Source organism: Oncorhynchus tshawytscha, linkage group LG19, assembly GCF_018296145.1.
Source record: "Oncorhynchus tshawytscha isolate Ot180627B linkage group LG19, Otsh_v2.0, whole genome shotgun sequence".
Classification (NCBI taxonomy): domain Eukaryota; kingdom Metazoa; phylum Chordata; class Actinopteri; order Salmoniformes; family Salmonidae; genus Oncorhynchus; species Oncorhynchus tshawytscha.
The window spans coordinates 21,960,594-21,987,781 of NC_056447.1; the positions used below are offsets into that span (position 1 = coordinate 21,960,594).

At 43.4% G+C, this 27,188-nt stretch overlaps 3 protein-coding genes across 6 annotated transcripts in view; all 3 read left to right on the top strand.

Moving 5' to 3' along the window:
- The window catches only part of smpd3 (sphingomyelin phosphodiesterase 3), a 36,233-nt gene extending 20,944 nt beyond the window's left edge, over positions 1–15,289 (top strand). For all 3 annotated transcript variants that reach the window (XM_024379255.2, XM_024379256.2, XM_024379257.2), the window contains exons 3-8: positions 7,514–7,589; positions 11,953–12,111; positions 12,275–12,364; positions 13,356–13,419; positions 14,319–14,478; positions 14,993–15,289. In XM_024379255.2, coding sequence (XP_024235023.1) covers positions 7,514–7,589; positions 11,953–12,111; positions 12,275–12,364; positions 13,356–13,419; positions 14,319–14,478; positions 14,993–15,094 — 651 coding nt within the window. In that variant the 3' untranslated portion in view covers positions 15,095–15,289. The remainder of the gene's footprint in view (positions 1–7,513; positions 7,590–11,952; positions 12,112–12,274; positions 12,365–13,355; positions 13,420–14,318; positions 14,479–14,992) is intronic.
- A 5,902-nt stretch (positions 15,290–21,191) lies between these two features.
- On the top strand, positions 21,192–23,268 carry LOC112219100 (C-C motif chemokine 4). The gene is made up of 3 exons (XM_024380311.2): positions 21,192–21,361; positions 21,535–21,655; positions 22,664–23,268. The coding sequence occupies exons 1-3, from the start codon at positions 21,292–21,294 to the stop codon at positions 22,776–22,778; spliced, it is 306 nt and encodes a 101-aa protein (XP_024236079.1). The 5' UTR covers positions 21,192–21,291; the 3' UTR covers positions 22,779–23,268.
- An 885-nt stretch (positions 23,269–24,153) lies between these two features.
- LOC112218457 (septin-7) overlaps positions 24,154–27,188 on the top strand; it is a 29,724-nt gene continuing 26,689 nt past the window's right edge. Inside the window, exon 1 of one of the 2 annotated variants that reach the window (XM_024379264.2) lies at positions 24,154–24,465. In XM_024379264.2, the coding sequence (XP_024235032.1) occupies positions 24,427–24,465 (39 nt within the window). In that variant the 5' untranslated portion in view covers positions 24,154–24,426. The remainder of the gene's footprint in view (positions 24,466–27,188) is intronic. The other variant, XM_024379263.2, reaches the window with a different exon arrangement.

The window sequence follows — 27,188 nt, forward strand, 5'->3', positions numbered from 1 at the left end:
GTTACTACATGATTCCATATGTGTTATTTCATAGTTTTGATGTCTTCACTATTATTCTACGATGCTATTCCCATATCTAGCCTACAGCATGTCTTTGATTATAATTTTGTGGGCTGTCTATTTATACTGTGACCGTATTTATTAAGTACTAAAACAAGGGGTTCAAATGTGAATTAGCACAGGGCAACAGGAACAAATTGTAGAATATTTCATATTTTTAAGGATAATCTTCTGTTATAGCTGTTTTCGGGCTTTGTAGTTGCTCCAGAACTACAGACCTCTGCTATTTCAGAACATGAATTAAGTCATATTTAGCTAGTCTAACCCATTTTCATCAGTGAGTTTCAGTCTTTTTCTAGTGTGGCAGCGCCATGCCGTGAGCTGCAGGTGACTGACGAGGCTCCATTGGGGAGACTGATGACAGGCAGAGCAAAGCAGAGTTTGGGTTCATTGATCACTAACCTGCGAGGTTAGGGCTACATGGCTGGGGATAGGGCTGTGTGGCTGGAGCTAGGGCTGGGGCTGGGGCTAGGGCTATGTGGCTGGGGATAGGGCTGGGGCTGGGTCCCTAGCCCCAGCCGCACAGCCCCAGCCACACAGCCCTAGCCCCAGCCATACAGCCCTAGCCCCAGCAACAGGGAGGGAGGGTGGGAGGGAGGGAGATACAGGAAGGGAGGGAGGGTGGTGGGTGTGTAGGGGTGTGTGAGTGAGTGTGTGTGTGGGGCTGTGGCTGGGGCTAGGGCTAGGGCTGGGGCTAGGACTAGGGCTGGGGCTAGGGCTGTGTGGCTGGGGCTAGGGCTGTGTGGCTGGGGTTAGGGCTAGGGCTGTGTTGCTGGGGCTAGGGCTGTATGGCTGGGGCTAAGGCTGTGTAGCTGGAGCTAGGGCTGTGTGGCTGGGGCTAGGGCTGTGTGGTTGGGGCTAGGGCTAGGGCTGTGTGGCTGGGGCTAGGGCTGTGTGGCTGGGGATAGGGCTAGGGCTGTGTGGCTGAGGCTAGGGCTGTGTGGCTGGGGATAGGGCTAGGGCTGTGTGGCTGGGGCTAGGGCTGTATGGCTGGGGCTATGGCTGTGTGAATGGGGCTAGGGCTGTGTGGCTGGGGATAGGGCTGTGTGGCTGGAGCTAGGGCTAGGGCTGTGGGGCTGTGTGGCTGGGGCTAGGGCTGTGTGGCTGGGGCTAGGGCTGGGTGTCTGGGGCTAGGGCTGCGTGGCTGGGGCTAGGGCTGTGTGGCTGGGGATGGGGCTAGGGCTGTGTGGCTGGGGCTAGGATTAGGGCTATGTGGCTGGGGCTAGGGCTGTGTGGCTGGGGCTAGGGCTGTGTGGATGGGACCTGATGCTGTGTGACCGGGGATAGGGCTGTGTGGCTGTAGTTGTGTAGCTGGGGCTGTCTGGCTGAAGCTGTGTCCGGGGTTGTGTCCCAAATGGCAGCCTATTCACTTGGTGCCATTTGGGATGCATCCCTGATTCTGGCTGGGCTCCAGGTCCTGCTGGGGCAGCTCAGCAGTTCTCAGCCTGAAGGTGATGATGGGTCTGGGAGATGCTGGCTGACAACAACCCTACTAAGTTCTGTATGCACCTTTTAGTTCCACCACTCTGACAACCATACCTCCCCCTGCTGCTTATTGATTCAGATAACAAGCTCCTATGGCTTTGCCTCTATGTGCCTCCCTCCTCCGTAGGGTCATTCTGGGTCATCATCTCACTCTCTCCAGAGCTCTTGTAGGACTGACCCTTAGCTTCAGGGTCCTCGTGCAGCTTGACCCCACAGACTAGTAGTCTTTAAAAAGAATGATGTATCCAAGGGGTCTTTCTCTGCAAGATTGGGAGTCTTGTGACCAAACAAACATTATCAAAACACATGGTAATTTTTCTTTAACAATATACGTTCATAGCAGACCTACATGAAGTGTAAGTGGCAGATTTAATTTGCAATACAAAGTGACAAACTCAGACATTACAAAGACATGAGCTCCGGAGGAAAAGGGAAGAAGGGTGAAAGGGAGGAAGAGATACAGGGAGGGAGGGAGATACAGGAAGGGAGGGAGGGTGGGAGGGAGGGAGATACAGGAAGGGAGGGAGGGTGGGAGGGAGGGAGGGAGATACAGGAAGGGTGGGAGGGAGGGAGGGAGGGAGGGAGGGAGGGAGGGAGGGAGGGAGGGAGGGAGGGGGAGGGAGGGAGGGAGGGAGGGAGGGAGGGAGGGAGGGAGGGAGGGAGGGAGATACAGGAAGGGAGGGAGGGTGGTGGGTGTGGAGAGATACACAATTAATTAAAAATGTCTCCCTGAAGAACAACCCAGTAATTAAAGCCTTTCGGTCTCAACATTTATCCCTCTTATTATTATTTAAAACCACAAAGTGCAAGGTTGAAGGAGGAGTGTGTGAGTGAGTGTGTGTGCATGCGTGCGAGAGAGCGTGCATCTTTGTGCATGCTTGTGCCTGTTTGTGTGGAGTTTGAATACATTACAGAGAGAACCTTAAAGCAGGCCCACTCAAAGTACACATTGAATGGAAATCAATGAAAGAAATAAACCTTAGCTTCTCCCTTTGCTTTTAATGACCAAGAACTCCTTTCAGTGCTGAGGTCGACTCCATTTGTTGATATAAATTACCTTCCTTCCTGGGGATAAAGGGACTCGCTTTTACTCTGCCTGTGTTGACGTGAAAGTCTATTTAAGCATTGGACACAGTAATGGGGTACAGTAGAGGTCTTGGCTCCTCTCTCTAGCCTCCGTGCTGAGAGAGAAAAAGGTCTGGTTGCAGGAGAATTTAAAGTGGGTCACATAAACTACATGACCAAAGGTATCTGGACACCTGCTCGTCGAACATCTCATTCCAAAATCATGGGCATTAATATGGAGTTGGTCCCCCGTTTGCTGCTATAACAGCCTCTGCTCTTCTGGGAAGGCTTTCCACTAGAGGTTGGAACTTTGCTGTGGGGACTTTCTTCGATTCAGCCACAAGAGCATTAGTGAGGTCGAGCACTGATATTAAGCCTGACTCGCAGTCGGCGTTCCAATTCATCCCAAAGGTGTTCGATGGGGTTGAGGTCAGGGCTTTGAGCAGGCCAGTCAAGTTCTTCCACACTGTTCTCAACAAACCATTTCTGTATGGAACTCGTTTTGTGCACAGGGGCATTGCCATGCTGAAACAGGAAAGGGCCTTCCCCAAACTGTTGCCACAAAGTTAGAAACACAGAATTGTCTAGAATGTCATTGTATACTGTAGCGTTAAGATTTCCCTTTACTGGAACTAAGGGGCCTGAACCATGAAAAACAGCTCCAGACCATTATTCTTCCTCCACCAAACATTACAGTTGCCACTATGTATTGATGCAGGTAGAGTTCTCCTGGCATCCGCCAAACCCAGATTAGACCTTCGGACTGCCAGATAGGGAAGCGTGATTCATCACTCCAGAGAATTCCTTTCCACTGCTCGCATGGTGATCTTAGGCTGGTGTGTGTCTGCTCGGCCATTGAAACCCATTTATGAAGCTCCCGACAAACAGTTCTTGTGCTGATGTTGCTTCCAGAAGTAGTTTGGAACTCGGTAGTGAGTGTTGCAACCGATGACAGATGATTTTTACACGCTACGTGCTTCAGCACACAACACTCCTGTTCTGTGAGCTTGTGTGGCTTCGTGGCTGAGCCGTTGCTGCTCCAAGACATTCCCACTTCACAATAAGAGCGCTTATAGTTTCCCGGGGCAGCTCTAGCAGGGCAGAAATGTAACAAACTGGCGTGTTGGAAAGGTGGCATCCTACGATGGTGCCACGTTGAAAGTCACTGAGCTCTTCAGTAAGGCCATTCTACTGTTATGTTTGTCTATGGAGATTGCATGGCTGTGTGCTCGATTTTATACACCTATAAGCAACGGGTTTGGCTGACATAGCCGAATCCACTAACTTGAAGGGCTGTCTACATACTTTTGTATATACAGTTGAATTCAGAAATGTACATACACCTTAGCAAAATACATTTTTTATGGGAATTTTTCCCCCTTTTCTCCCCAATTTTGTTGTATCCAATTGTTAGTAGTTACGATCTTGTCTCATCGCTACAACTCCCGTACAGGCTCGGGAGAGACGAAGGTCGAAAGCCATGCGTCCCCCGAAACACAACCCAACCAAGCCGCACTGCTTCTTAACACAGCGCGCATCCAACACGGAAGCCAGCCGCACCAATGTGTCGGAGGAAACACCAGGTTGCACTTGGCAACCTGGTTAGCGTGCACTGCGCCCAGCCTGCCAAAAGAGTCACTAGTGCGCGATGAGACAAGGATATCTCTACCGGCCAAACCCTCCCTAACTCAGACGACGCTAGGCCAATTGTGCGTCGCCCCATGGACCTCCCGGTCGCGGCCGGCTGCGACAGAGCCTGGGCTCGAACCCAAGCCAAATACATTTCAACTCAGTTTTTCACAATTCCTGACATTTAATCCTAGTAACAATTCCCTGTCTTAGATCAGTTAGGATCACCACTTTATTTTAAGAATGTGAAATGTCAGAATAATATTAGAGAGAATGATTTATTTCAGCTTTTATTTCTTTCATCACATTCCCAGTGGGTCAGAAGTTTACATACACTCAATTAGTATTTGGTAGCATTATCTTCAAATTGTTGAACTTGGGTCAAACGTTTCGGGTAGCCTTCCACAAGCTTCCCACAATAAGTTGGGTGAAATTTGGCCCATTCCTCCTGACAGAGCTGGTGTAACTGAGTCAGGTTTGGAGGCCTCCTTGCTCGCACAGGCATTTTCAGTTCTGCCAACAATTTTTTGTTAGGATTGAGGTCAGGGCTTTGTGATGGCCACTCCAATACCTTGACTTTGTTGTCCTTAATAAGCCATTTTGCCACAACTTTGGAAGTGTGCTTGGGATCATTGTCAACTTGGAAGACCCATTTGCGACTAAGCTTTAACTTCCTGACTGATGTCTTGAGATGTTGCTTCAATATATCCACATCATTTTCCCCCCTCATGATGACATCTATTTTGTGAAGTGCACCAGTCCTTCCTGCAGCAAAGCACCTCCACAACACCCACACAACATGATCCTGCCACCCCCGTGCTTCACGGTTGGGGTGGTGTTCTTCGGCTTGCAAGCCTCCCCCTTTTTCCTCCAAACATAACGATGGTCATTAAGGCCAAACAGTTCTATTTTTGTTTCATCAGACCAGAGGACATGTCTCCAAAAAGTACTATCTTTGTCCCCATGTGCAGTTGTAAACCGTAGTCTGGCTTTTTTATGCCGGTTTTGGAGCAGTTGCTTCTTTCTTGCTGAGCGGCCTTTCAGGTTATGTCGATATAGGACCCGTTTTACTGTGGATATAGATACTTTCGTACACGTTTCCTCCAGCATCTTCACAAGGTCCTTTACTGTTGTTCTGGGATTGATTTGCACTTTTTGCACCAAAGTTCGTTCATCTCTAGGAGACAGAACGTGTCTCCTTCGTGAGCAGTATAACGGCTGCGTGGTCCCATGGTGTTTATACTTTCTATACGTACTATTGTTTGTACAGATAAAAGTGGTACCTTCACGCTTTTGGAAATTGCTCCCAAGGATGAACCAGACTTGTGAAGGTCTACAATTATTTTTATGAGGTCTTGGCTGATTTATTTTGATTTTCCCATGATGTCAAGCAAAGACGCACTGAGTTTGAAGATAGACCTTGAAATACATCAACAGGTACACCTCCAATTGACTCAACTGATGTCAATTAGCCTATCAGAAGCTTCTAAAGCCATGACATCATTTTCTGGAATTTTCCAAGCTGTTTAAAGGCACAGTCAACTTAGTGCATGTAAACTTCTGACCCACTGGAATTGTGATACAGTGAATTATAAGTGAAATAATCTGTCTGTAAAACATTGTTGGAAAAATGACTTGTGTCATGAACAAAGTAGATGTCCTAACCGACTTGCCAAAGCTATAGTTTGTAAACAAGAAATTTGTGGAGTGGTTGAAAAATGAGTTTTAATGACTCCAACCTAAGTGTATGTCAACTTCTGACTTCAACTGTATAGTGTATCTTGTCCTTTGGGTTCACATTGAACTTTTACCCTGCTACTAGTTTACTCAAGATGCAAGGAATTCTGATTTTCAAAATCATCATTATCATTTATTTATTTTCTAACATGTAGCCTATGTAAAGCACAAACACAAACAGCACGCACACACCCGCACATGCACCCACACCCAAGCGGACCTAGACACATGACCATGATTCCCTTCAGGCCTGTTGTCAGTTTTAGAGCACACAGCTACCCAAGCATGGATAAGCCTCTGAAATATTCATACACAGGGACACAGGCAGAAAAAGAGAGAGAAGTGAAAGGAGAGAGAGAGAGAATGGGGAACAGGAACAGAGGGTAAGAGAGTTGGAAAGGGAGCTGCTCTACAGACTGGGTCAGGGAATGTACAGTGCATGTGTCAGGCCAAGTGGACAGAGGATGGCTCCAAATCTCTGTGGAGGGAAAAAATTCACAGAATGTATTATGTTGTTGCCTGAAACGTAACCCTTGCATTTCATTTTAAAGTCTCGCTAATTTGGCTAAGGCTTTATTGTGGTCCTATGCGTTTTCTATGAGGCCCTTGTCGGTGAGACCCAAGCCAAGACTGCGATACAGTGATTGGATGACTGCACAGTGACTGAACAGAGAGCTTGAACACACTGTAATCAAATCTAATCAAACCTGCAATCGCCCTGATGACAGAGGAGATATATTGAACAAGTCCTGAAAGGTCTTTAGATGGATCTTTTCTGACACTAGGTAACACTTCAAAACACTGCACATTTCCAACCCACTCAATCGAATATTGTAGTCCATCCCTATTACCTGCACCCAACTGTGTGGTCCACCTGCCACTGACACTCAAAAGCACCAGTCTATCCATTCAGTATAACCATTTTTGGCCCGGGCTCACAGGCCCAGTGTAATCTGCAGTAAAAGCCTCTCCATTCATTCCAGGATCATCAGTGTTTCTATGGCCAATTCGGGCCTGCAAATCGAAACAGTGACGAACAGACTATCTCCACTGAGGGGATTTCAAACAGGGACAATGTCAGAGTAACGAGTGTTGGAGGGAGGGAGGGAGGGGGAGCGAGGGAGGGAGGGGAGGGGGGAGGGAGGGAGGGAGGGAGGGAGGGAGGGAGGGAGGGAGGGAGGGAGGGAGGGGGAGGGAGGGAGGGAGGGAGGGAGGGAGGGAGGGAGGGAGGGAGGGAGGGAGGGAGGGAGGGAGGGAGGGAGGGAGGGTGATCGGTTTTGGATTGGGCCAATGACAGAGGATGTGAGGAGCAGAAAGGAGGCTAGAACTGCCTTGTTCTGGGGCAGAACAACAGATTTTTACATTGTCAGCTCAGGGATTTGATCCAACAAGCATCGAGACAGAAGTAGGTCTGCAGATGTACAGGTTACATTAATATATGATATTATGTGGTATTAAATATTTTCTAATTCACTGTCCAATCTGCTTGTTGTCAGAGATATTTAACTTCCTATTTTTCTCTCCCTGTTCTCTACAGGTGCAGGTGGGAACCTCCCATCAGGAGCAGAGAGTTGTGGGATACCTCACCTGCACTCATCTACACGCCATTGAAGGTATTTTTATGTTTACAGTATACAGTACAGTACATGCTCACACACAATACATTTTTGAGCTTCTTTGCTAATTGGATCTTAGCTTCTCCTCCCTACTGTCTGAATAGGTCTATGCTGGCACTGTAGCCTTATATGAATATCAGAGTTAAATGGAACAAATGTTTGGAAATATAAAAGGGTTTGAGAGTCAAATCAAAACAAAGTTTATTGGTCGCGTACACAGATTTGCAGATACAATAATACAGTAATATACACACAGCAATAAAACAACAATTACACATATTATCCAAAACCTTTTAAAACATCTGAAATATCAAAACCAAGCAATGTCAGAGTCCTGAATATACATACAGTTGAAGTGAGAAGTTTACATCCACTTAGGTTTGAGTCATTAAAACTCGTTTTTCAACCACTCCACAAATGCCTTGTTAATAAACTATAGTTTTGGAAAGTAGGTTAGGACATCTACTTTGTGCATGTCAAGTAATTTTTCCAACAATTGTTTACAGATTATTTCACTTATAACTCACTGTATCACAATCAAACAGCTTGGAAAATTCCAGAAAACGATGTCATGGCTTTAGAAGCTTTTGATAGGCTAATTGACATCATTTGAGTCAATTGGAGGTGTATCTGTGGATGTATTTCAAGGCCTACCTTTAAACTCAGCACCTCTTTGCTTGACATCATGGGAAAATCAAAAGAAATCAGCGAAGACCTCATAAAGAAAATTGTATACCTCCACAAGTCTGGTTCATCCTTGGGAGCAATTTCCAAATGCCTGAAGGTACCACGTTCATCTGTACAAACAATAGTACGCAAGTATAAACACCATTGGACCACACAGCCGTCATACCGCTCAGGACGGAGACACATTCTGTCTCCTAGAGATGAATGTACTTTGGTGCGAAAAGTGCAAATCAATCCCAGAACAACAGTAAAGGACCTTGTGAAGATGCTGGAGGAAACAGGCACAAATGATCTTTATCCACAGTAAAACGAGTACTATATCGACATAACCTGAAAGGCCTCTCAGAAAGGAAGAAGCCACTGCTCCAAAACCGGCATATAAAAGCCAGACTAAGGTTTGCAACTGTACATGGAGACATAGATTGTACTTTTTGGAGAAATGTCCTCTGGTCTGATGAAACAAAAAAAGAATTGACCATCGTTATGTTCGGAGGAAATAGAGGGAGGCTTGCAAGCCAAAGAACACCATCCCAACCGTGAAGCATGGGGGTGGCAGCATCATGTTGTGGGGGTGCTTTGCTGCAGGAGGGACTGGTGCACTTCACAAAATAGATGGCATCATGAGGGGGGGGAATTATGTGGACATATTGAAGCAACATCTCAAGACATCAGTCAGGAGTCAGAAGTTAAAGCTTGGTCGCAAATGGGTCTTCCAAGTGGACAATGACCCCAAGCATACTTCCAAAGTTGTGGCAAAATGGCTTAAGACCAACAAAGTCAAGGTATTGGAGTGGCTATCACAAAGCCCTGACCTCAATCCTAATGAAAATTTGTGGGCAGAACTGAGAAAGCGTGTGCGAACAAGGAGGCCTACAAACCTGACTCAGTTACACCGGCTCTGTCAGGAGGAATGGGCCAAAATTCACCCAACTTATTGTGGGAAGCTTGTGGAAGGCCGAAACGTTTGACCCAAGTTCAACAATGTAAAGGCAATGCCACCAAATACTAATTGAGTGTATGTAAACTTCTGACCCACTGGGAATGTGATGAAAGAAATAAAAGCTGAAATAAATAATTCTCTCTACTATTATTCTGACATTTCACATTCTTAAAATAAATTGGTGATCCTAACTGACCTAAGACTAGGGAATTTTTTGTCTGATTAAATGTCAGGAATTGTGAAAAACTGAGTTTAAACTTCTGACTTCACCTGTATAATTATAATGGTGTGTATAGACGGTATGGACAGGATATGAATATAAAAGGTCTGTATATAATGTTGTGTATTGGCGTGACTTGACTTTAACATTAATCTGAAGACTGTTATTTATCTAATCAACTAACTATATTTAATTGTTACCTGATTAAATTAATCATGTAACAATGAACTCATATGGGGCACCACGAGAGCGGTTCTTTAAAGAGTTACCATCTCCCGAATTAAACTCTACTTATCACATCTATAAACCGTCAACTTATTCACCATTAACTTTGTTAAAAGTAAATAATAAACTAAGTATAATTCTGTAAACTCAGGTTCCCTTGATCTAATATTAGGTTTTGGTTGAAGATCGGATAACATTCAGTAATCAGAAAAGGGTGAAATACTTTTTCACTGCACTGTATACATATCAAGTCAAATAGTATGTAAACATTGTTCAAGTGACCAGTGTTCAATGTCTCTATATACATGGGGCAGCAGTCTCTAAGGTGCCGGGCAGAGTACCGGGCGGTGGCCTGCTGGTGATGGCTGTTCAAATGTGTGATGGTCTGGAGATAGAAGCTGTTTTTCAGTCTCTCAGTCCCCGTCTTTGATACACCCGTCGCCGTCTGCTCGATGAGCAGGGTGAACAGGCTGTTGCTCGGATGGCTGAGGTCCTTGATGATCTTCTTGGCCTTCCTATGACACCGGTTGCTGTAGATGTCCTGGAAGGCAGGCAGTGTGCCCCAAGTGATGAGTTGGGCTGAACGCACCACCTTCTGGAGAGCCATGCAGTTGAGGGTGGTGCAGTTGCCGTACCGGGCGGTAATGCAGCCTGAAAGAAAGCTCTTAATGGTGCATCTATAGAAGTTTGTGAGGGTTTTAGGGGCCTTGACGAATTTCTACAGCCTCCTGAGATTGAAGAGGCACTGTTGCGCCTTCTTCACCACAGAGTCGGTGGAACCATTTCAGGTTCTTGGTGATGTGCACGCCAAGGAACTTGAAGCTTTTGACCCTCTCCACTGCGGCCCTGTCTATGTGGATGGGGACGTGCTCTCTCTGCTGTCTCCTGTAATCCACAATCAACTCCTTTGTTTTATTGACAGGAATCACATGGCCACCGCACTATTTACATTGACACCCCTCCCCTACATGTGTTTTGTACACTGCTGCTACTCACTGTTTATTATCTATGCATAGCCACTTCACCCCTACCGCTATGTTCAAATTACCTCGGCTAACCCGTACCCCCGCACACTGACTCTGTACCAGTAACCCCTGTATATAGCCTCGTTATTGTTACTTTAAAAAATATATTTTTTACTTTATTTGGTCAATATTTTCTTAACTCTTTCTTGAACTGCACTGTTGGTTAAGAGCTTGTAAGTAAGCATTTCACGGTAAGGTCTACACTTGTTGTATTCGGTGCATGTGACAAATAAAGTTTGATTTGATATTGAAGCAAGTGAGACGACAGACTGAGATAGGGAGAGATCTGAGTGATTGTACACGAGTCTGTGAACACAATAGTAGTAGACAGATGGTGTAAGATGGATAGTGTGTTTGTAGTAGCCTACTCTGCTTTCTACCTTAGAGCAGATAAATGGATGCATCAAACCCACACACTTGCTCTGCACACATGCTCTGTTCCCATGGCGATGGGCTCAAACTGTTTTAAGAGTCAGGCCTATTTAAAGCCTCTGGTCTCTGGGTCTCGTTTTTTTGAAGACATATCTCCCTGCTATTTTTGGAGCATCCTACACCTCTGAGAGTCTGCTCACTGGGCTAACTATAGAACAAGGGCTATTTCTAAAGACAAATGAAATATAGGGAAGAGAGAACAAGAGGCACATTCCTATTGCTGCTTGTTTTTCATGTCCCATTTTCCCCTCCCTCTTACTGCTTGTTCTGTGTGTGTGTGTGTGTGTGTGTGTGTGTGTGTGTGTGTGTGTGTGTGTGTGTGTGTGTGTGTGTGTGTGTGTGTGTGTGTGTGTGTGTGTGTGTGTGTGTGTGTGTGTGTGTGTGTGTGTGTGTGTGTGTGTGTGTGTGTGTGATTTCTGCTTCTACTTCTGTTTATTTTGGCCTTTGCTGCTTATAACCCATGTTTTCATTGTCTTGTTGACTCATAAATGATCAGCATTGAATAGATGTTGTCAAGGGTTCCAGACCACCCCTGCTTTCCCCACACACAGATCTGTTTAGTAGCTTGGTCGTTCTTGCTGGCCACAGGGAGACTCCCCATTCCCCAGCCAGCAGCCCATAGTGACCAGTATGCAGTGTGCTGTAAATACTGTTTGAGTACACTCTATGTATTTTTTCTCCCTCTTTCCTTGTGCTTCAGCCAAAATCTCATCCAAAGCTAAGCCACTCACATTTTGTATTTCCATCCTCCTAACCACCCTCCTCTCTCTCTCTCTCTCTCTCTCTCTCTGTCTCTGTCTCTCTCTCTGTCTCTCTCTCTACGTCCTTTAGGAGATGCAGCTGTGCGTTGTGAGCAGTTGGATCTACTCTTGGAGTGGGGGACGGATTTCCGCAAGGCAACGTCCCGCCCCTCAGAGGAGAAGGGTCTGGAGGACCAGGTGGCCTTTGATGTTGTCCTCGGCGACCTCAATTTCGACAATTGCTCTTCAGGTAGCTAGTTCTCTGACTGTGTGAAAAGCTTCTATTCTCTGACATCCTGCAGAAATTGTATATTTGGGTGTTGTACCTATCATTCCATGTATCTGGACTAATGACTGGGGGGATCTGGACAGACAAGCCCCACTTTGTTTCTCATCTTATCCCTCCATTTCAGAGGATAAACTGGAGCAGCAGCATTCCCTCTTCACTCAGTACAAGGACCCGTGTCGCCTGGGACCAGGGGAGGACAAGCCATGGGCTCTGGGTGAGTGGACAGGAGTTTGGGCTGGTACTGGTGGGAGTGGGTGTGCTTGTGTCAGGGAACTAGGCTTTGTCTCTTTGGCAGCAAATCTGGAAACACATTGTGCAGATCAAAATAAGTACAATAGATTATGAGACTTCAGCAATGCTGGCATAAACCTGGAGAATGATGGTCTGGAACTGAATCTAAAGGAGAAGGAACATTAGCAAATCAAATCAAATTGTATTGGTCACATACACATATTTAGCAGATGTTTTGCGGGTGTAGCGAAATGCTTCTCTATGACACACAGTGATGTTTGGAAAGAGATATGTGCTGTGATGGCAGGGAGATAGTAGGATGGATGTTGGCGTATATTCAACCAAGTCAAGTTTATTGTGCACTAGAGTCAATGTGTAGATACTGTATATGGGAGTTATGTTAATCACTGTGAGTCACCATGTTCTCCTTCCCATCTACTGCTCATTTATATGTTGTCTCACCCTCCTCCTTGTGGGAGACATCATTAGCCTAAGCCTAGGTCCTCAGAGGTCCTCATTACTGTTACTACACATGTGTTTGCTGAGCACAATTCTCTAAATTAAAATTTTCGAGGTCCGGTGAGAGTTCTGTTATGTCACAGAGGAGGCAGATACTGGAGTGTTCTTTTTTTTTGCCAAACTACAGTTCATCCATTTGTGTTATTGTTGAGTTTTCGAGAAATTATAGAGAAAACAGGCTTCAGAACTACAGGTTTTTATGAGCTGCCATCCATTGTCAGATTACGAAATTGGTCAGGTGAACTCAAATTCCTCCCTGTCAGCTGTTCTCTAACCCGTGTGTGTGTGTTTGTGCGTGTGTGTGTGCGTGTGTGTGTGTGTGTGTGTGTGTGTGTGTGTGTGTGTGTGTGTGTGTGTGTGTGTGTGTGTGTGTGTGTGTGTGTGTGTGTGTGTGTGTGTGTGTGTGTGTGTGTGTGTGTGTGTGTGTGTGTGTGTGTGTGTGTGTACGTTAACAGGAACACTACTGGACACCAGTGGGCTATATGACGAGGAGGTCAGTTCACCAGAGAGTTTACAAAAGTAAGTAAAACAACCGGTATCAACTCACACAAAGACATAATAATAATAACACGTAGTACATAGAATACATATCACCCAGCTCGCACCTTTGGTTCCTTGGAAATTGTGGGAACATGTGTTTTTGGTTTCACATTGGTTATCGGAAGGAAGCCACATGTTTCCTGACTGGTAAAAAAAAATGTTTTTGAAACATTCTGAGAACATTCGCTAAATGTTGTCAAAGTTTCGTTATGGTTACATACTACCCATCAAAAGTTTTAGGTTTTTCTTTATTTGACTTTTTTCTACATTGTAGAATATTAGTGAAGACATCAAAACTATGAAATAACACATATGGAATCATGTAGTAACCAAACAAGTGTAGTAACCAAATAGCCACCCTTTGCCTTGATGACAGCTTTGCACACTCTTGGCATTCTGTCGGCTTCACCTAGAATGCAGTCTTGAAGGAGTTCCCACACATGCTGAGTACTTGTTGGCTGCTTTCCTTTCATTCTACGGTCCAACTCGTTCCAAACCATCTCAATTTGGTTGAGTTCGAGGGATTGTGGAGGCCAGGTTATCTGATGCAGCTCTACATCACTCTCCTTCTTGGTCATATAGCTCTTACACAGCCTGAAGGTGTGTTAGGTCATTGTCCTGTTGAAAAACAAAAGATACTGTAGTCCCACTAAGCCCAAACCAGATGGGATGGCGTATCGCTGCAGAATGCTATGGTAGCCATGTCCTTTAGTAGTGGTTTCTTTGCAACAATTTGACCATCAATGCCTGATTCACACAGTCTCCCCTGAACAGTTGATGTTGAGATGTGTGTGTGTTACTTGAACTCTGTGAAGCATTTATTTGGGCTGCAATTTTAAGGTGTTTTTAAGTAAGTGGTTGATTGTTTCCATTGACAGAGTGATGGAGAATGAGGAGGGGAGGAAGGAATACCTGGTGTTCCCCACCAATAAAAACCACTGTCCTAATCAGAAGGGCAGAAAGATCCCCCTGAAAGGCAACGGGAGGAGGATCGACTACATCCTTTACAGTGAGGCGGTGCAGCAGGACTGGAAAATGGTACGTTCATTGACAAATATGGAAACCCTGGCCAAATACCCTCAAGATCCCAAGGACGTCGAGATGTAGAAACACACAAAAGAAGGAGACTGAGCATAACAGAACCACAGCTGATCAAGACCAGATCAAATCAATTGGGAAAGAAGGGTTAGGACAATGTTTTCATCACATTTTGTTTATGGGTCAAAGAGGATTAGAAAACCAAATTACTTTATTTGCATAGATTGCAAATCTGTGCTCAACAACATCTCGCTTTTCTCATTATGAATCATGGCACTGAACTGCCACCTTGTGATTAAATGTAGCTATGGCAAGAATTCTGAGTGACATACATTTTCAGATAAACCATATTTTCAAGGACATTATGCACAATGGCTCAGAAGATTATGATTTAAAATATGCTGCGTTGTAATCTAGTATTATGATAACGTGATATAATTAATCTGTAATCCCATAATGTTGTATTATGAAATTATAATGATGTCATGTACCTACTCTCTGTTGCCACCTGCAGGACATTGAAGAGTTTAGCTTCATCACCCAACTGGCCGGCCTCACTGACCACCTGTCTGTGGCCATGCGTCTGGCTGTGTCCACAGGAGAGGAGGAGCCTTAGGCCTACACCCTTTATACTGCCACGGAGGAAGAACGGGGACCGAAGAGGCAGAGGGAAGGCAAGGAACTCAGGCCTGAGAAAGACAGAGCTTGAAAAAGGAGAAGAAACGGGTGGACATAACGAAGAAGAAATAAAGGAGCAGATGCAGAGGAGTCATGTGATCCAGAGAGAACCTGGTGGAGAGAGATAAGAGAGTGGTTGTTGTGTGTGCCAGAGGTCTGGACCGGGCCCAATGCGGACCTGAGGGACTGAGCCAAAGACTCACACAAACACACACAGTCTGAGGTTGACTCACACACCTACAGGTCTCCACCATACCATGTATCACCTCTGGTCCTCGGGGTCTATCAGCTCCCTGATGATGGAGTCCCAATGATTGACTTACTATGACTCATTTCCTGTATTTAGATACTTTTATGTTTTTAGGCCTCATTTATGTCTGACCTTTTGTTGTTTTTACTTTTTGGGCTCGGAAGCGTCTAAACTTTGTTCTTTATTTGATTTAAAACGGTGACATGAGACTTCTCTTGACTCATGGAATTTAGAGTGTAGCCTGGCTTACTGTGTCTCTGTGTTGGTGTGTTTGTTCCTCTCTTACCTTAACCCCAATTCTTGGAACCTTGGCATAATGTATTTTTTTCTAACTCTTTCTAATGGTTTCTATGGTCAACGTACCATCTTTGTAGGGAGTTGAAACACCCACATTTAATACTTTAAATTTATAATGAGGTATTGTATGAACAATAACATCTGAAAGGGATCTTTTCGGGGCCAATCTGACTGGCATCTCATGTTTCAGTGGTTGTTTGGTTGTTATGCAGAGCTGAGCAGTGAGGAACACGTGATATGATTAGATACGAGGAACTTAGTTAGGTTAGGAGGGCCTGGGTGGGGAGCGGGGGGTTCTGCATGGGGAGGGTAATGAGGATATCAGATGCAATCCCTCAATAAGAATTTTAATCACAGACTGTTTGGGTTGAAAGCCTGGTCTCCAGGGCGATAAGCATGTTCCCCTGACAATGCAATCTCAAATGCTGCCAATGCAATGAGTCTGCATGGAATGCCACCCTGCCAAAACCCACAGACACACACACCTGCACACTCATTACATACACAGACACCATTGGCACTGATGCCTGCCTCATTTGTGACAACACCTTTTTACTCTCTCACCTGTTCTTATTGACACTGTTGCTATTGCTGGCTGTATCACAGGATGATAAGGGATGTGCGTATGTGTGCAGAGCTGGCTTTGGGATATGTGACGACCCCATGTCCCACTTTAGCATGGTGCAGTATTTATAGATCTTATTCCTGGTTGTGGCCACAGCAGAGGCGAACGTTTACACACCTGCTTACTTGTTTCAGGTCATGGAGGGATCCTAGTCGGTCAGAATATCTCTGTACTTTAATATGTATGTATGTACTGTATGTATGTACTGTATGTATGTACTGTATGTATGCCCACCTGGCGTTTCTACTCATCTACTATCACCTGGCTGCTTTTATACGCTCTAAAGCCTCTTTATTATTATTATTATTATTATTAGTATTAGTAGTAGTAGTATTGGTAGGGTTTATATGTGTGCTTTTTTAATACAGTACATGGCCCATCTTGCATTGATCTGTTCCATATTTAGGATGCTGCAGTTCCCTGGTTTAGTTCACAAACTCATAGAGATAACATCTCCCTTGTGCTGGTCTGACTCTCCAGTCCCTCAGCCTCTCCGCGGTTGGGTCTGTTTTTGAGTCAGGGACTGGGGGTCAAGGGACAGGCAGGGGGACTGCTGTAGCTGCTTGCAAAGTGTTATGATGATGCTCCATGGCTTCTAGTCTCTCCACAGATAATGCATCACATTGCTATTCTTTTGATTTTGTTCTCTATAATAACTGATGGTCACTGATGGTTTTGTAAAATCATTTTGTGGTGAATGCTGCTTTGGGGTAGCCTCGTTATCTGAGTGATGTGGCAGGGAATTGGCTCTCTTTTTTAAGCTTATTCAACAGCTTATTTTCTTCTGCTTAAAAAAATATATATATTTTCCCTCTTTGAATCACTGGCTCTCTGTGTCTTTAATTTGAGTGTGGAGTATATGTCTGAAGGAGTCTCATTCACCAACAGTCATTCTTTGCCAAGCCTCCAGTGGAAAACACCACAGAAGCCTTCTGTCTCACAGGGACTTAGGGACTGTGTGTGTGTGCATGCGTGACCCAAACTGACCCATAAGTGTGTGTTGTGTAGGTCTTTGTACAGCAAGCGGTGCCAAATAAATGTTGCTTTACCTTTGCTGAGCATCAGATACCCAGAGGAAGAGTGGTGGGTCACAAAGACCAGCCAGAGGTGCGCGCGTACCTGTGTGTGAATTTGTTTTCACTACCTCAAGTTGTGTAAGTCATGCCCATGAACATACCACAGCTCACAGCTATTTTCTGAGCTTCACTGTCTATGAAAGCTTAGTGTTACACAGGGTAATTGTGCTTAGTGCCACATTGTATAGGACACAGAAAGGAAATGAACAACTTGTGCATAGAATGAGAGAAAAGTGACAAGGAAGTAAAACCTTGTGTGTACTTTCCTCGTATGACGTGGACTTCTGCTTTTTAATATCAGGGGAGAGGGGAGTTCTATGTTACACTTGACAAACAACAAAGCACTCTTCGCTGTGACAGCATGCCCTTGAATTAGCTTTTTTGAAAACCCCAAGGAGGGGAGTCCCTGTGAACATAAACCAAAAACAAACAGAGACACAAGACCAAATGTGAGATAAACATTTGGCCATTTTGGCATCTTTTGCCGACCAGAAGGGTCCATAATAATTGCATTCCTCCAAACCAATAACACATGCCTTATCATTTGTATCTAATTTCGAGGTTATTATTGTTTATTTGAGCTTGATGAGATGCCCTATATGCTAATGAGTTCTGCAGATTGCGTGTCCAGTCAACCAAATACATTTGTTGCTAATAAAAAGCAACTCTCATTTATAATGACAACATTCAGGCACAAATACAGTGAATCTGTGCCAACGGCAATTCTATACTAAAGCCTTCTACATGCATGACTAGAAACACATGCAAAAACACTGTAATAGGAGGACTTTTAATAAAGAGGGGAAATCACCATCTTGTGTAAAACTTTACATACAATATACTGTACGTTTGACACGGACGTCGTCGTGGAAATGAGCGGACCAAGGTGCAGCGTGCTGAGCGTACATTTTCCTTTATTTATATAAATGTCACCAACAAAACAAGAAACAAAGTAACGACCATGAAGCTTACTAGACTATAGTACCACTAACAAAGATAACTACCCACAAAATGAAAAAAAGGCTGCCTAAGTATGATTCCCAATCAGAGACAACGATAGACAGCTGTCCCTGAGTGAGAAGCATACCTGGCCAAGATATAGAAACAGAAAACATAGAAATAAAGAAACTAGAATGCCCACCCTTCACACCCTGGCCTACCCAAAATAGAGAATAAAAGCCTCTCTATGGCCAGGGCGCTACAATGTTAGTGGTGCGTGGGTCATCTGTTTGTTCACCCACAACCGTCTACAATTGCTAATAACCCCTCCACAACCGACTGACTAGACGTGATGAAGTGAAAATCTGAGGCCTGCACCCAACCCTAACCACAAACACAGAAAATGCGCTATAGGCTACAGTCAAAGCCTGCAGAACGATTTTTTGAAAGGGGGTGCAGGTTTTGTTTTTGCCTGATGTTTCTGCTTATAATTTCCAACATTTTGGTAGGCTGTTTGTTAGTCTATGTATCTATAATTAAATTCATGTAGCTTCTCTTCTGTCATTAAATGTTGCCCTAGAAAACGAAATAAATCCTTGCTCAACAGAATCATGTCATAGATCAATATATGTCACGGTCGTCATATGGAGGAGACAAAGGCACAGCGTGGTAAGCGTACATTCTCTTTTAATGAAAGAACGAACACTATACAAACCGAACCGTGACGCTATATGACTGGTGCAAACGGGCAACTAAACATAGAATAACAACCCACAAAATACCCAATGACTATGGCTACCTAAATATGGTCCCCAATCAGAGACAAAGATAAACAGCTGCCTCTGATTGAGAACCAATCTCGGCAACCATAGACATATAAACACCTAGACCAGAAAAAACAAAAACCCCTAGACAATACAAGAACTAAACAAACCGCCCTTGTCACACCCTGACCGTACCAAAATATTAAAGAAAACAAATATAACTAAGGTCAGGGTGTGACAATATAATTAATGCTTCAATCTGGTTGACATCAGTAAAGTTGTCTCTGTCATCTTTCAAGGAGAAAAAATGTTTAAGGACTTAGGAGGAAATACAATAATGCAATAAAAAAAAACAGGAAAGATTTTCTGTGCAAAATGTCCAAATGATATGTTTGAACGGTTGTAAGGAAAAAGAAAGCTGTAAAAACGACCCAAGCTGTTTCTGATCAGATTTCAGTTCAGCTTCGAGGTATATTTTATGTAGTTGAAATTACAATCAGCTTCTACCATGCTTTTCTTAGGAAGACAGCACCTATACAGATGGTATCTAACTGTGCATTGCATTCTCTCAAGCTGCAGAAAGAAATAATATTTCTCCACTCCTGTTCCCATAAAAATGTTGCCTACATTTGGTGTATAATTTTCCTGCAAGAAAGGCTACATTCTGCAGGAGTTATTATTAAGGCTATGTGAGAGGTTGTAGACCTACAGTCAGTGTCCAGATTTCAATTTCAATTCAACCCATCGAAACAGTATAATAGGCTACAGTACCTGTAACAGTCAAATTGTATAACGCCTCACAATCATCACACATAACAGCCACCAGCACTGCTATCATCCTCTTTTACAACTTAAATATTTCCCAAACATTCCTTTTCTGGCCCTCACTTCTCTTTATTTTCAACTCTCCTTTCGCAGCTTTTGTCTTATTGAATTCAACTTCGACAACGTATTTTTTGCCTCCGTGGATTGACATTCAATTTTCTGCCCGTTCCCCGAATAATTATTTGGCGATTAGCTGTGTAGGCTATTTGGCACGTGTACAGTTAAGCCCTAAAGTTTAGGTTTATGCACTTATACCAGATAGCCTAAATATAACCTGGCACAGAATATGTATTCATTTATTTGAGCATTACAGTACATGAGATCTGACAAAAAAGGAACGTTCTTAATGGTTCTTCCTCAGCTCTTAAGATTCCTTGGACAACTCTTGCCTGATAAAGAACCTTTGAGTTAAGTGTGGGTTTCTTGACATAGCATCTACGGTTCTTCAGAATTCTAAAAGGTTCTTGAAATGTATGGTAACCTGCAGAAGTATCCCTTTCATACCACACAGCATATTGGTCAGATTTAACCTCTAAAAGTCTAAGCCTTTGGTGGCTAAAAGTCTAAGCTTTTAGCTATTTGACTTCTAGTTTTAGGACTTCTATAGGTATATAAAAAAAATGTTTTTGCCATTGTGTTCGTGAAGTCTCATCTTTCCATAGAGTGGTCATATGACTTCGTAGAACTCGGGCAGGTTCCACTACAAATGCGGAAGGCCAACATAGGTGGATGTGGTAGATTGAGACCAGCCCATGCAAAAAAAACATATCTCTAGTTTAAACTGACAGATTTTGATGGGGATTTTGATGGCACACGGGTGCGTCAACAGTAACTAGTGTTGTTTTTCAGTGTAGTATTTCTAGTGTTGATTCAATAGTGAATAAAGAGAAACAATACCTTAAAAAGTCCATAAATGTATATACTTCTTGTGCAATTTATATAGGCTACTTTGAGGTTTTTCTTTCATTATCTAACTCTAAGAACAGTTTTGCTGATCAACAGATCAACAGGCTATAGAAATAAAAGTCCCACAAATGATGTACTTCTGGTGTAAAAACCAATGGCGAAAAAGGGAAGTGAAATACAGGCATGTCATAACGGGAGAAGGCAACACACTGATGCATGGGATGAAACCCACCCACATGTACACATACTAAATGTCAATCAGATGTAAAAAAAATATAAAAAAAATAAAAGGTGACTGAGACTATCACTTTCTGGATATTCCCCTAACACTCTCACCAGACTATAAATATTGGTCCTCTGTTCCCACCACCACACCACAGCAGACAAGAAAGCTTGAGACCAGTATTCACAGCAGACTTCTCCTCATCTAATCTCCACCCCACCTGAGCCAGCATGTTCACCCCTCGTCTTGCTATGCTGTCTGTGCTTGTTCTTGTACTGAGTGCCATCACATTTAGCGAAGGTAAGTGACAACTGGAATGTTTGTATGTGGAAGTGTTTAACTATATTTGTGGGGGCCAGACGTGTGTGTATGTGTGTGTGTGTGTGTGTGTGTGTGTGTGTGTGTGTGTGTGTGTGTGTGTGTGTGTGTGTGTGTGTGTGACCCAAACTGACCCATAAGTGTGTGTTGTGTAGGTCTTCGAATGTCAAGCGGGCCGGAGAAGTGCTGCTTTACCTTTGCTGAGCGTCAGATACCCAGAGGAAGAGTGGTGGGTTACACAAAGACCAGCCAGCAGTGCTCTAACCCGGCAGTTATGTGAGTAAACCCTATTGATGTGTGTGTAAGTGGATATGTGTGTGGCGATGAGAGTTAGGCTTATTACAATTTGATTCAAACACTCAAGATGCCGTACCGTATGTAGGAATTGAAATGAATGAAATGTCAAAGAAACGGTGATATGTTGTAAAAGTAGTGTGAAACAGGTGTCAGACAGACATAGTCATTGATTCAATCATGCTGTGACTGGGACAGTTACAGGGAGTTAGGGTTACCCATTAGTGGCCGAATCCTCAAAGCTCTCTGTGTTAGAGATCAATCCACAAGGAGAGACACAACAACCTCTTATCATCCAGGGGTCAAATTCAATGTTTTTGTGAGTTTACCCCTGTTGTAAAATGCAGAATGTGCTATATTCCTCCTCCATGTGATTGATTTTCACTACTTCACTTTCACATTGGGCATTTTCCTCTCAAATAAGATCATTTGATTTGATTTATTTAACTATGCAAGTCAGTTAAGAACAAATTCTTATTTACAATGATGGCCAAACCTGGATGACGCTGGGCCAATTGTGCCCAGCGTGGAATTGAACCATGGTCTGTAGTGACATCTCAAGCACTGAGCTATAGTGCCTTAGACCGCTGCGCCACAAGTCACATCATAATCTAAAAAAGGATGGCGTCAGTATCAACGGTATCTTGTATGTGCATTTCCCTATGGGGTTTATACTGTTATGCTGTGCTGATAACAGTGCATTTCCCTATGGGGTTCATACTGTTATGCTGTGCTGATAACAGTGCATTTCCCTATGGGGTTTATACTGTTATGCTGTGCTGATAACAGTGCATTTCCCTATGGGGTTCATACTGTTATGCTGTGCTGATAACAGTGCATTTCCCTATGGGGTTTATACTGTTATGCTGTGCTGATAACAGTGCATTTCCCTATGGGGTTCATACTGTTATGCTGTGCTGATAACAGTGCATTTCCCTATGGGGTTCATACTGTTATGCTGTGCTGATAACAGTGCATTTCTATGTTCAGGTTTAAGACCCAGAAGGGGAGACAGGTGTGTGCCAGGCCCTCAGACAGATGGGTGAAGGACTACATCAACATCCTGGACGGCAAGAACTTTGGGAAGCAGATGCCACTCCTGTAACCATGGTGATGTGACCCTCATCTAAGTCAACTTCAAAGCAAATCCTTCAAAACCTATTTTATTACTCGGTTACACAAGAAGGACATGGCCAGAACTCTGCCTCAGAGAGAGCAGTCAAGGTCCTGAGCCAAAACACCACCTGGGTCTATCTGGGCAAATAGATAAGCTAAATGATCTCCATATAACTGTAATGCTGTGTATACCTCTCTCTTTACCATTTCATGCCTGTGATCGATAGTCAATATTTATTTTTTTAATCTGTAAAACACATATGTGTGCTGAATGAGTTGTGCATAGTGATGATTAGATTAAATTAGAATGTAGTTCCATAGAATGTCCCATGGAACAACCTTCTATAGGCCCATTCTGTTTGATTGCCTTCAATGAATTAAAATGCATGTGGATAAACCATTTGTTGGTTTTAATGCATCTCTCTATGTTTTAATGCTTACCTGATGAAACAGGACTGTAAAAATATGTCTAAACCACATTCAGTTGTAGGCTACTTAATTGTGTCTGTGTCTAAACCTTTCAGCATGAAACACATGTTATATGCCATTTAGCAGACACTTTTATCCAAAGCAACAGTCATGCATGCATAGATTTTACATATGGGTGGGCCCAGGAATCAAAACCACTACCCTGGAGTTACAATTGTCATGCTCTACCAACTGAGCTACAAAGAACCACATAGTGGCCAGCTAATTCTGGTGCTCATCTGCTATCTGCAACTGACCTCTAGTGGTGGATTTCTAACTTGTGTGTGTGTGTGTGTGTGACCCAAACTGACCCATACGTGTGTAAGGATGGTCTTCGAATGTTGTGTAGGTCTTCGAATGTCAAGTGGCAGGAGAAGTGCTGCTTTACCTTTGCTGAGCGTCAGATACCCAGAGGAAGAGTGTGTGTGTGTGTGTGTGTGTCACGTTCCAAAAATGTGCGTTGGCCCAAAAAAAACAATTTTACACTCAACAAACGTACATTCTAACAGAACATAACTAATAGGCCTAATTCAGCTACTTCAACTGCACAGCCACAAGAGAGCGCAACTAGACCGTATACGGCGGATGTCAAAAGACAATGTGGGATGAATTAATTTACGTTTCTGTTTCTTGATCATCCTGTTGAGAATCCGAAGAAGAAGCACACATGTATGCGATACTTGACCTGTGAAATATACAAATCAAACTGCGCATTTTTGGTATTTACGTCCAAGGCATTCGTAAAAGATTCGAGGTAAAAGGCTCGGCTGGCCACAATGCAGACAGTTCACCTTTAGAACCAATAGAATTCGGTAGGCTGTCGGATCTTGTCTGACATCACAATTTTAGCTGTCTTTAGCCAATAGGCATGCAGTTCCAAAGGAAGACACAATCGCCTTTTGAGATTTGTAGCTTGGAAAAAAAATTCCCTTCTGCTGTTCATGATGCTTTACTAGTGGTATGTCGATACCACCTACCCAATTTCATTATTTTGGGCCTGTTTAGAGGCATTAGGGTTCTGTTGCTACATTTAAAAAAACGTTAAATTGCCTGAATAGGACGTGTCTTTTGAAAGCAGCGTCTCGAACGCTTTTGTTTCGTAGTTTTCTTATTTTTTGTATGCCTGATTTCTTCGGCTCCTGGGTGGGTGGTGTCACACTAGTACTACAATGATCGAACGACCAGAATCTACAGTTGCCAGCATTGCAGTAAGTGTTATTCTGATCACATTAAATCAATGTTGATATTCTGTCTCGCGTGAACTGGATTTAAACATTTCCATGAATGAATTGAAACCAATGACTTTATGCAACCGACGTTGTCTCCAACGTTAGAACTCCATTATGGTCAATGGCAATACTATAAGAGGAATGTGACCGAAAATGCTGATTTCATATAGACAATTCCTATTCCATATAGCTCTCGGCCAGAGTACGGGTTTATTCGACTCCATTCTCGCTTATAATTGACAAGAAGAGAAGGGTTCCGCGCCCGGTCGTGGGGAGGAATGGACATGCATACTTATGCGCGTTTAAGAATCCACAAGGGAATTTATAAGATGATGATTCCATTCATTTTTTTTGTTTCCACGCCTAGGCCATTTTTTAAAATTTGCGTCCGTGATGAAGGCTATTATGTAGTCTTTGATGATGTCATTATAGGCCTAGGCTATAAAAAGTGGTCTTAGTCAAATATTGATTGAACATGTTCAGTTCATTATTGTATTAGAATGCAGAAAAACGTGATAATTTTATTTGATACTTTTGCATTGGCTAGCAGAGAATCCGAATGCAGTTGCTGTCATCCAGCTAACCCTGGTGTGCTTTTCATTCTGCACCACACACATCTTTATTCACAGTCCTCGGATCTCTCTCTTCTCATTCTCTCTCTCTCTCTCTCTGTCTCATAATCATGTATTTATACCTACGTCAGTCCCTCTTCAAAAGGTCCCCAATAATTCTAGTTTCTACCGTCTGTTAGTGTTAACTCCAGGTGATGAGAGAGCTGAGATTACATCACAGCAAAGTTATATAACTCAGCATGGGTAGGGAGGGAGTATGGAAATTGCTTTGGGGCCATTTAAAATCACTATGTGCCTGTACACATAGTGAACTGTAAACAACAGCAAGATATCAATATTGGATTGACGGTCATGAACCCTTTATGTATGTGACCTTTTGCTTGGACCTGTTATTTTCCACCAATAATGTACATGTGTAAATTGAAAAACTCTTGATTGCCATTAGGGTTGCAAAGGGTCAGAAACTTTCCGGTAAATTTCAGACATTTTTCCAGAGATTTTCCATGAGAAGTTAAGCCTGGGAATTTTGCTTAAATTCATAAAAAAAGTTAGCTTATAACAGTGAACCTTTTTTGTGGGATACACATAAGTTAATTCTAGGTATTGTGGCATATTTTGGTTAAACTATCCCAAATTCAATGGAATTGCAATCCTCTGCATGCACAGTGCACTCTCCCATCACATGTACAGCTGATTCTCAAGATCTTGCACACTAATGAGATGCTATTGAGCCCACACTACTACACTGTCTGGGCCAAGGACTACAAGCTTTCTGGTAAGTTTTAATTACAATACTGGGTGGGGTAAATATATTTTATATGACATACATTATGTTTTGTTAACTAGTAAATAGTAGCCTACAGCAAAATGTGTTTAAATCATTTCTAACTTGTTAACCATTTCTGCTAGTTAGTTTTTGCTACCATGTGGGTTTTAGCTTGCTTGAGCCTGCTAACTGAGGAGTGTTAATTCACCTGTTTCCATACATCTTTCATTTTAAAACATTTGTCTAACAAAGGAGTTGATTAATATAACTGCTAAACTATTTATCTGTACATGGAATTGTTTTTGTTTTTTTACTTTTTTATTTACAGGAAAATGCCACGGGCACTATCTGATGTGAGAAGACATTTTACTACAGCTAATCTAGAAGGAAAAGCTGTGTACATTTGCAAATACTGTGCCAAATCATATGTGAAGAATGCAACAAAGATGCAGAATCATCTGACCAAGTGCATAAAGTCTCCTCAGCCCTCACAACAAACAACTGACAAAAGTCCCTCTACTTCTATTCGAGGTGAAAATTATGAATCAGACACCTTATCGATAGCAACAGCTCATGATCTTCCTGGAATAAAATGTTTTTTTTTGACTCAATGGAGGAACTTAGTCAGAGAAATGCTGATGAATACTTGCTCGAGCTGTGTATGTGACTGGTTCACCTCTGATGCACACAGGCAATGTGTATTGGAAGAGATTTTTGAATGTTCTTCGCCTAGCCACCCCTCCAACCAGACATGCTTTATCTACTCATTTATCTACTCATTTGCTTATCTACTCATTTATCTACTCAACCAGTATTCTACAAGAGCACAGACACAAGGGACAACAGACACACCGGTCTCTACATTGCAGATGAGCTGAAGGCAGTCATCAATGACCTTGGACCACAGAAGGTATTTGCACTGGTGACAGACAATGCTGCAAACATGAAGGCTGCTTGGTCTAAAGTGGAGGTGCCCTACCCTCACATCACACCCATTGGCTGTGCTGCTCATGCATTGAATCTGCTCCTCACAGACATCATGACACTGAAAACAATGGATACACTCTACAAGAGAGCTAAGGAAATGGTTAGGTATGTGAAGGGTCATCAAGTTATAGCAACAATCTACCTCACCAAGCAAAGTGAGAAGAATAAGAGCACCACATTGAAGCTGCCCAGCAACACCCATTGGGGTGGTGTTGTCATCATTTTTTGACAGTCTCCTGTAGGGGAAGGAGTCTCTCCAAGAAATGGCCATATCACAGTCTGCCGATATAGACAGCCCTACCAAGAGGATCCTCCTGGATGATGTATTTGGGAGAGAGTGGTAAGCAGCCTGAAACTCCTGAAACCTATAGCAGTAG